Source organism: Pelophylax lessonae (assembly GCF_965119305.1).
Source record: "Pelophylax lessonae genome assembly, chromosome: 5".
Classification (NCBI taxonomy): domain Eukaryota; kingdom Metazoa; phylum Chordata; class Amphibia; order Anura; family Ranidae; genus Pelophylax; species Pelophylax lessonae.
This window is the reverse complement of record NC_138772.1, coordinates 497322798-497333442: the sequence shown is the minus strand read 5'-3', so window position 1 is coordinate 497333442 and position 10645 is coordinate 497322798. Positions and strand designations below refer to the sequence as shown.

The window sequence follows — 10645 nt, the reverse complement described above, 5'->3', positions numbered from 1 at the left end:
TAATGTTAAATGGATTGTGGTGCTTTTCTGCAGATCTACAAAAGAACTAAAAACTGCACAGATGTGAATCTAGCCTAATGGATTTAGGCAAATACACTGCTGGTTCTCCTGATCAGTACCTCCAAGCCTGTGCCCTGGTATGTGCACCCCTTTGTCACTTCAAGGCCACCTCTGTCATTTCCTCCCAGTCTTATTCTGGCCCAGTGTCTTATTTCTGCTGCCAGTGGGTGGCCACTAATGATGTAACTCCCCCATATGTGTGCAGGAGTTACATGATTCTAGTATCCTGCTCTACTTGTAAGATCCATAAGATGTCAGGAGTGTATGTACACTGTGCTATGTATGTGTGCTTTGGTGAGATACCCCCAAGGGAAATCAAGTCTAAAGGAATGCAGGCCCTGCCGCTTTCCTTGTTAGAGCCCTGCAGGTGCAGCAGCTGATTGGTAATTCTAAAATCACTCCAATACAAATTCACCATGCACATGGACACAGAGAAGCAAACAGCTATTTCCAAAGAATACCAAAGGGTAGGAGTCTGCAACAAAGTTTAAAATCGCTGCCATCGATTACCCAGCGGGGAATACTTATTTCTCAACAAAAGTGATGTTACTCTTTATTAAATGTTCCAAAGGCAGTACCAAATAGGGAGAACAGAAAAGGGTTTTCTGGGCATGAACTAAGGGCCTTGGCACATCAAGGGTACAGGGGAAAATTTACCAGTAACAGAATAAAAAAAATGCAGAGCACAGAAAATAAATACTCAAATGCTATGTCGCTGACAAGCAACATTCTGTATTCTTTATGTCAGCAATGGTGTACCAGCTTGCTCTTCCAGACAGGAAAGTACAACAAGTAGGTAAGTGTTTTTCTGCTCTCTATTGTGATTCTGGTGTTGGCAAGTTGTCACCAGTAACTGTATCATAAGTGTGCCATGGGCCAAAAGGAATCTGACATTTTTTTTTTACAGTGCACTTTTGTCCAAAAAAAAACACCAGCCCATCCTCCATGGTCGCTTAACCTATGATAACATAGACATTCCCTTCCTAAGATGCAAATTTACTTCTACTGGAAAGTGGTAGCCTGCTCTGACCTGAAATCTTCTCAAGTTCCCAAAAAATTTGAATTAAGCTTTTCTCCTAACATTTTTCTGGGACATATGCATAGTTGCCAACAGTCCTGATTTGCCTGGGACATTCCTGGAAATCAGACCAATGTCTGAAAATGTCTGAGAATGTCCCGGGCAAAATCCTGAAAATCCGCATCAGTCACAAGCATCGGGGCAGAGGCAGAGTAGTGGCGGATGCGGGAGAACGTAGAGAGGCAGCCCGGACAATAGAGCGGGAGCTGGCAGCACTGCATGCTGAGCCTGCAGGTGATGAGTGGAATTCGGCTGGCATGGGCAGGACCAAGTTGGTCCTTCTCACTAGGTCGGTGCACTGATGAGACTGCATTAACTGCTCTATTGAGGCTGCACTGACAAGACTGCTCTGCACTGACAAGACTGCTCTGACCTGATTGCTCTGATAGACTGCACTGATGAGACTGCTCTTATAGACTGCATGAATGAGACTGCACTGATGAGACTGCTCTGATGAGACTGCACTGATGAGACTGCTCTGATAAAACTGTTCTGGTGAGACTGCACTGAGGAGACTGCTCTGATGAGATTGCTCTGATGATACTGCTCTGATGAGACTGCTCTGATGAGATTGCTCTGATAGACTGCACTGATGCGACCGCTCTGATGAGATGGCACTGATAAGACTGCTTTGATGAGACGGCACTGATGAAGCTGCACTGATGAGACTACTCTGATAAGACGGCACTGGTGAGACTGCACTAATGGGCACTAATGGGTACTGATGAGACTGCACTGAAGGGCACTGATGAGGCTGCAATAATGGGCACTGATGTGGTGGCATACAGTACACTAAAAGTTTGAGTTTCAATCAGCTATAATGTATGTTTGGTCCACAACTGACTCCTTTAGTAAAACATCTGCTAAATGTTCTGCTTGAGCACCAGTTCATCTGGTGATTTTCTTTCCCTGTTGCTTCATCTTCATTTTAAGAGAAGGTTAGATTGTCATTAAATACAACACCATTTGTTTTAGCTTTGGATAGAGTGGGGCTAAAAAACCTTTGTCTTGTTTTCAATCTGGATAAAATCTCCTCAGCAGGGATGTAAATGGAAATAAAACATGACAGAGGATATAACTCTTCCTCCACTCAAACCAAAACATATGGCTGGCTTTGGGTTTCAAATTTAAGTGAGGAGGTGGATTGTCAAAAGACTTCACAGTGCTGATTTTTTTTTTTTTTTTTACAGGATCCTCCAAACTTTAGAATAACCCCAGCTAAAACATTTTTTTTTTTTTTTTAATTGAGTGTGAAAGGGTTAAAAGCTCTATTGAGTTTTTATTCATGTTGTGTCCCCATTGGGGAGATATAACCTCACTATTTGTCATGAAGACCATTGTCACCTGCAGCAGTTTTACCAAAACAGGAGTGGACGGAATCTAAATCTTCTACTAGGGACACCTGTCCTGGTGACAACTATCAAAACATTCACTATGGAAAAATTTACTCTCACTTCCTGTTGTATTTCTGGGGGATCTAGCCCTTCCTCGATTCAAAACTAAAAAAAGGTTTGACTGCAGATACAACAAGGTTTTGTAGGCCGTCTACCTTTTTTACTTTCCATCCAATATTCTGCGAAAGTATTTGTTTTAGATAGGGTAATCTTCTAACGAACAAGAAAAATCTTTCTTTCCAGGGAAATAACATGACAAGATTATTATTTCACTTTTAATAATCAAAATCTGACTATAATTTGCTGGCTACCGGCTATGACCTGCTGTATGTAGCATCAGCAGGTAGGCAGGTGTCGTCAAAGGACATCTTTGTACCGGACAGGTAGGTATCAGTCACTGTGATATCATCCAGCTCAGTGCTGAAATGATCAGGGCTTCCTCCGTTGCTCGACTCCTTGATAACGCTGTAATTAAGCGCCACTCCGTAATTTGTTGGCTTCTCTGAACGCTTCTTGTTGCACTTGCAAAGTTTCCTGAAGGCGGCTCGGAACTTCTGTGACATGAGATTGTAGATGACAGGGTTGATGGCACTGTTTAGGTAAATGCAGATTCTGCAGAACAGCACAAACCAGTTTTCAAGGTATGGGTTGGACAGGAAGGAGTTCACAACCACCAGGGTCCTGTATGGCATCCAGAGGAAGGCGAACAGAATCACAACGACAGCCAACATTTTTGTAACCTGTATATATAAAATAAGGGAAAAAAAGGACTGTCAAGAACATAATTAAATAAAGCATGGGAAGTCTAAACAATACTAATATTTCAGTCTGGCACGCTTCCTACCAAGTTAAATTAGGAAGACCCACATGGTAAGATGTTCTACCTGGATTTCCAATTGCTACAGCCACCACAAGGCCAAAAGCTGGCTTTGTGTTATCTGAGTACATTGTCCATAATGAAGAATAAGCAATTAATTGTGGGTCCTAACTGCTAAAGAGTTGCCTAGTGGTAAGGCCAGAGCTATACTGGCAGACTTTGCATTCACCTAAACCGTTATGGGGAATCTCACATCTAGAGTCTCAGTGATATAAGGTTCAGGAAGGTCAAACCAATCCACCAAAACCAAATTTATGGCTATGTAAAGCCTAAAATGAACTTCTCCTATTTGGTCCCTTTTTTGTCACACTTAGACATTCATTTTGTGTTACTGGCAGATATGCTAGGTGAAAATAAAAGGGGAACACTTGAAAAAGAAAACTAATGCAGCCACTCCTTATGGCTGGGTTCACACTATTGTGAATTGGATGCGGGTTTCCTTGCATCCAATTCGCATGTCAGAAGATTGTGACCGGCTCTCTATGGAGCCGGTTCACATATCCCTGGAGCAGCTCCGGTGCGAATTGCACAGGAGTCCTGTGTGTCTTCTGGTCCGTTTCAGGTCCGAATTCAGCTAAAATTAGGACTGGAATCAGACCTGAAACGGTGAACAGAGATGCACCGGACCCCTGTTGTGAGCTACTCCGTGCGGCAGTGTGAACCCAGACTAAAGGGTCATGATGAACAAAATTGGTGTTAGAGAATTTTAGAGCCTATGTTTTTCATTTAAATGTAATGTTAAAATGAGAAACAGGTGCTTTACCTCTCCAGCTGTTTAAATAAAGTTTATTTGATATTAAAGCGGAGTTCCACATTTGGCACCTTTCAGGGGGGAGGGGGGAACGGGTACCTGTTTTTGACAGGTACCCTTCCCCACTTCTGGGAATGGCGCCGCGGCAAAGTGAGGACCCCTCCTCCTACCCTCCGCCGCCGAGCCAATCCGAATGCACAGAGCGCTTCGCGCATGCGCAGTAGGGGCCCACCCATGAAGCCGCAAGGCTTCACTGCCGGGTTCCCTGACCGGCAATGGCGGCGGGAGCGCCCGACCGCTGATGGAAACATCGGCTGCGGTGCCAACATCGCTGGACTCCAGGATAGGTAAGTGTCCTAATATTAAATCAGCAGCTACAGTATGTGTAGCTGCTGACTTTTAATTTTTGGAGGGAGAGCGAAACTCCGCTTGAAGAAGACTGAATGAGTGAAAAACCTGGGAACACCATACTCGAGCAGGAGTGAGATTTTGATGTGAACCTGAGCAGAAACTAGAAGGAACAACTCACCGTGGAAGTACCCAAAAGATCAGCAGGTTACTCGATAAATGGTATGGTATAAATAGTATATAAGATGCTCAGTGCTATTTAATTCATTTTTTTTTTCAAATTTAAATTTAATTTAATTTTATTTTATGCTAATTTTTGCACACATACCATTCCGCGCATTTTGAGAAAACAGCACGGCCCGTCACAAGCACTTTATTATTTATTTTCAACTATCCATTGTTATTTATTTTGATCACTTTTTAGTGAAAAGTCACATCCACCCCAGCACGGGAGTTGGAGTCACCCATTTAAGATTGCATGAAGTGTATATCCTGTATATGTACCTACATGTGTTAACATACTAGTAGTAGCGCCTCACTACTAACCCTGTTTCACATTGCGGTATTACCACTTAAATTGAAGGCAGCTCTACCCAATATATTGATAATCCACCAGGGGAGGCGCCGTACTCCTTATACTATCTCACAAGATTTAGCCAGTGATTGGCTGTGGGGCCCAGAGGAGAGGTTAGACTCTAGGATTACACCTAGTACCCTGGTGTGTGTGGCAGAACCAATAATTATGCTATTGATCTCAATGGTAAAGTCATGAGGAGTAGATCGGGGAGGAGGAAATCAAGGAACATCAAGGTTAGTTTTAGACAGATTGAGCTTGAGGAAATGGTGTGACAGCCCTACTGATGTCGCTCAGCAAATTTTTGATTTGTGAAGTGACTGAGGGGTAAGTCGGGGGGTAGAGAGATAGATTTGGGTGTGGTAAGCATAAAGGTGGTTTTGGAACAGCAACAAAAAGAGGAGGAGATAGAGTTGTATGTGACACTAAAGGTGCGCTGAGATAGACAGGAGGGGAACCAAGAGAGCAGATTTACGGAGACCAAGGGGGTGGAGTTTATTGGGGAGGAGTGAGTGGTTGAACAGTGTCAAAGGCAGCAGAAAGGTCTAAGAGTATGAGTATGGAGTAATGGCTGTAAGGGCTGCTGTTAGAAATCGCGGGGCCCCATACAGACTACCTGGCAGGGCCCCCCCAAGAAAATATTAAAGATATATTTAGCTAAAATTACAACAAAATCACTATTATCAGACACAAATATAACATAACTCGCATAATTCCTGCTAAATCTAAAAAAAAAAAACTATGTTAAATAAAAAAGAAGATGAGATGAGGGAGAGAAGATGATATACAGGCTGGGCAGTTGGAGCTCAGTGATCAGAGAGACAGAGAGAGAGAAACAAAGTTACAATTTACAAATAAACTCCTGAGCAGAGATAAGTGCTGGGAGGGGGGGCCCACACAAGGGAGGGGGATAGATAAAAGCTGATAGCAGGGAGAGGTACAGATCAGATTCAGGTGCTGGAGGAAGATTTCTGTATTTGTTGTTCATCACTAATCCCTCTCTCTGTGTGGGCCCCCTTGTGTGATCGGGCCCCCTACAAGAGGGCTGTTGGTCCCCCCCTATCAGCGGCCCTGATGGCTGTTCATTTTAGCAGTTAGTGGGTCATTAGTGAGTTTTAGTAGAGCAGTTTCAGTGAAATGTTGTTGTCAGCGGAAGCCAGACTGTAGGGGATTAAGAGGGTTGTTATCAGTGAGGAAGTAACTTGGTATATGGTTGTGGACATGGCTTTCAAGAAGGTTGGAGGTAATCAGCAGCAGATAGAAGGACATTAACCACTTGCCGACCGCTCACATTGAGCGTACTGCGGCAAAGTGGTTCGTTATCGTCCAGCGACGTAGTACTACGTCGCTGGACTCCTCCCCCTGTAGGAGGCGCGCGAACACTGTTTTCAGTCACAGCGGGAGTCGGCCAGGGGAGGAGCGGCAGCAATCGCCGCTGCTCTTCCCCGATCGTCGGGGGAATCTAGTTTGGGGATCCGCCCGCCTGTGTAAACAGAGCGGGCGGATCTCCTAAGTGACAGGGAGTGACAGATCGCAGTGTTCAGCATAGCTGAACATCCGATCTGTCCCTGACTCACTCAGTCACCTCCCCCCACACACGTCAGTAAGCACCAGGCATACATTAACCCCTCCCTCTCCAATAAAATTAACCCCTTCCCTGCCAGTGTCATTTTTACAGTAACAGTGCATATATATAGCACTGATTACTGCAGTAATGTCACTGGTACCCCCAAAAGTGTCAAAAATGTCAGTCAAGGGTCCGATCTGTCCACCGCAATGTCGCAGTCCCGCAAAAAAATCGCAGATCGCCGCCATTACTCGTTAAAAAAAAAAACACCAAAAATCTTTCCCTTAGTTAGTAAACGCAACAACTTTTGCGCAAACCAATCAAAATACGCTTATTGTGATTTTTTTTTACCAAACATAGGTAGCAGAAAACAAATTGGGCAAAAATGTAAAAAAAATTTGATTTTTACATTTTTTTGGGGGGAATTTCATATAAAAAAATGTTAAAAATATTGTTATTTTTCAAAATAAACGCTCTTTTTTTGTTTATAGCGCAAAAAGTAAAAATCTCACAGGTGATCAAATACCACCAAAAGAAAGCTCTGTTTGTGGGAAAAAAAGGACGTAAATTTCGTTTGGGTACGGCACCGCACGACCACACAATTGTCAGTTAAATTTGCAAAAGTGGCCTGGACGTAAGACAGCAAAATCCTCCGGTGGTAAAGTGGTTAAGTTGTTCAAACAGGAGGGGTCCAGTGAGGGTTTTTTGAGTATGGGGGTAACCAGTGCAGGTCAGAGTGGGGAGGGAAAGTTGCCAGTGGAGAGGGAGAGATGTGAGTTAGAGAGTGTAGGATAGAGCAGGAAGGGGACCATAGTAGTTGTGAACGGTCAGGGTCCAGAGGACAGGTGGTGAGGTGGACCTCAGAAAGGAGTCTAGCAACTTCCTTAGTGGTAACAGGGTCAAAGGAGGAAGGTATTGAGCATGGTGTCTGACCTGGTGTGTTAGCTTGAGAAGAAAACTGGATACAAGAGATTTCACTACGAATTGTATTGATCTTTGAAATGAATGGAAATTATTGTAAATCTCTTGGGCAGTAAGTTAGTGGGTGAAAGTAGTGAGGGGTTTAATAGGGAATTAAGGGTGGAAAAGAGTTGACGATGACGAGGATAGGATGCATGTTTGCTCTGATGTACCATCTTGGCAAAGCACACCCATCTCACAAAGCGGAGAGATAAGCATTTACTGATTCCCAAATGTGTGCTGCTGTTGCAAATAATTACAGTTTACTGTTATTAAACCTGAAAAAAGCTAAATCTTATGTGAAAGTTTTGGAATTTTAGTCTAGCTTTAATGAAAATAGGCAGCTTTAATAATCTAAGCAGTAAAGCCAACCTCTTTCATCTCTTTTTAGGCGTCTTTATATCGCTTTTAGTATGAATCTTCTGAAAGAATTCATTACTGTAGGCAAGGACGTACGGATCACTGGGATAGCTCCTTAAAAACAGCTAATCATCAAATCAGCAGAGGTAATCAAATGCTGGGGCATATGGTACAGTGTACATTAATGTCTGACGGTTTCCTTAACAGACAGAGAGCTAATCATTGCTGGAGTAATTTGTGCATTTAGTGACTTTCAGCATCATTCCCTGTCACAGGCTGAAATAAAGAGCTTCCAGGGGTCATGTTTGAAAAGACTAATCACTTGGATTTTGGAAGTACGGCATCACTACAGGTAAATGCATAGTATTTAAAGAGGAAATTCACTCAGGTTTAAAAAAAATAGACTAAAAGTCAGCAGCTAATGTAGCTGCTGACTTTGAAAAAAAACAGATATACCTGCCCATGGAGTCCAGTATTATCTTCCCCACAGTTGGGCTTTCTCTGGAGCTGCCATCTTGGAATTGGGATCTGGCTGTGACTTCATAATGTCTCCTAGACCGCTCCTTACTTTGTATGTGTGAGGCAGCCTCTTCCCCACCTGAACCACTAAGGCAAGACATAGATTATTATATTATTATATGAGGGATTCCCCCATCAACTCTAACTGTGTTAATGGGGGAATCCCTCCCGCAGTGCTCTTGTGTTCTGTCGGCGGGGAGACGTTCTTGCTGGCAGAACACAATAATTACAGCTGGTGGCTATAGCCACTAGCAGTAATTAACTGCTGGTTCTGCATTGTAAGTGATGACATCAGAGAACTGTTACTGGCCGGGCAGCGAAGTGAAGTAGTTTTCAGTAGCCATGTGCATAACAGAAAAATTTGTTTCGGGCAGATTCGTTATGGTTTATTGATTAGTTTCAGTATTTGTTTAGTTTAGTTTAATTTCATTTAGTTTATTAATGTTCCTATTAATAATTCCAAATTTTCGGAGCAATTCAAATTGCGATTGGTCGAAAAATGATTGACCAATTTGAATTCTGTGTGAGGAATAGCTGGTTGTTAAAGAGTGGGCTGGGAAGCCGTCCGTCATGTTCTTAACAAACAATGACTTATCAGCTGTCATCGGGCTTCCCCACTGACAGCTGAAAAGTAAACAAAAGAATGCCTTCAATTAAAAAGTCATAAAAAAACAGTGTGAGCCCCCCCCCCCCAAGCCATAACAGGCATACCATCACATCAAGTACTGACAGTGCAGTGTGGAACACTAGTAGCATGAAACAACACAATTCCAACAGTGATTCCAAGGCAGTACAGAACACTAGTTATCTGGATTCAACCATCTTCCCACTCTTTTATTATAAGCCCCACAGTGCTGGTTCAGCTCACCATAGAGATCCTTAGTCTCAGGTCCCAAGGCCTTCCCACACCAAGCCATAGACCTGCAATTCAAGGTCAGGGAAGACAAAGTGCCTCCATTTACTCTTTGCTTATAGTGCAATTGTCTCACTTAGCAGTGCTGCCCAGCTGGGCACTCTTACTTTCTCCTACAAGATGCTGCTCTACATGGTGCTGTACTGGGGTGACTTGCTCCATACCCCACTTTCCGGAAGCACCGTCTGTGATCGCTACTTTTCTGTTTTGTGAGTATATTATCTTCAAATAAACGTTGTGGATTATACAGGTTACACTATGTAGGCATATTTCTTTTTACATATTTATGGCCTTTGAGACCAAGATCTCGCTACATCGGGAATGTGATTTTATATCCAGCTGGGTAAAGACACTACAACCATCTTTAACATCAAGAGGCTTATCACCCCTGTTGGGGTTTGGTGATCTGGTGAGTGCGGTCCTAGGAGAGAGAGAGGGAGCACGTATGGTTTACCATGATCACGAATCACGTATCACCATTGAAGAATCAATCATTTTATTCACAGTGTATATGGACATTTTTTTGCACCTAGTCACCTCACAAGGAAATAATTTATGTGCGAGTTTTTCATCACTTATCACCATTGAAGAATCAATAATTAATTTTATTCACAGTGTATATGGACATTCTTTGCACTTAGTCACCTTATAAGGAAATGATTTATGTGCAAGTTTTTTATTTATTCATTTATATATTTTTCTGTGTGTTTACATTTTATGCACATGGTCTTGATTTTATTTTATGTATTGTGCACATGGACACCATTCTTTGCACTTAGTCACTTTATTTGGATTTACCATTTGTATTATTTATGAATTTATTCTTCTATATACACCAGAATTTATTTATTTAACTGTTTATTTGCACTATAGCATCACTGAGATTTTAGGAAGAGAGGGATCTACTCACCTATTCCCAGTTTAGATCATCTCAACTTATCTATTTATATATATATAATTTCTTGCTCCAGGCAGCGCCGTTCTCCTCCTGGTTTTATAAGGATCAACAGTAGGCCAGTGCCTAGAGCAGTTGGATCAACAGTGGGCCAGTGCCTATTGCAGTAGAATCAACAGTAGACCAGTGCATAGGACAGTAGGATCAACAGTAGGCCAGTGATTAAGGCAGTAGGATTAACAGTAGACCAGTGACTAGGGCAGTAGGATCAACAGTGGGCCAGTGCCCAAGGCAGTTGGATCAATTGTAGGCCAGTGCCTAGGGCAATAGGATCAACAGTGGGCCAGTG

The 10645-nt window shown here is 42.8% G+C and overlaps 1 protein-coding gene across 1 annotated transcript in view; it reads right to left on the bottom strand.

Annotated features, from left to right (window-relative positions):
- Window positions 1-2684: 2684 nt before the first annotated feature.
- TRHR (thyrotropin releasing hormone receptor) overlaps window positions 2685-10645 on the bottom strand; it is a 39740-nt gene continuing 31779 nt past the window's right edge. Inside the window, exon 3 of the mRNA XM_082259816.1 lies at window positions 2685-3272. Coding sequence (XP_082115942.1) covers window positions 2847-3272 — 426 coding nt within the window. The 3' untranslated portion in view covers window positions 2685-2846. The remainder of the gene's footprint in view (window positions 3273-10645) is intronic.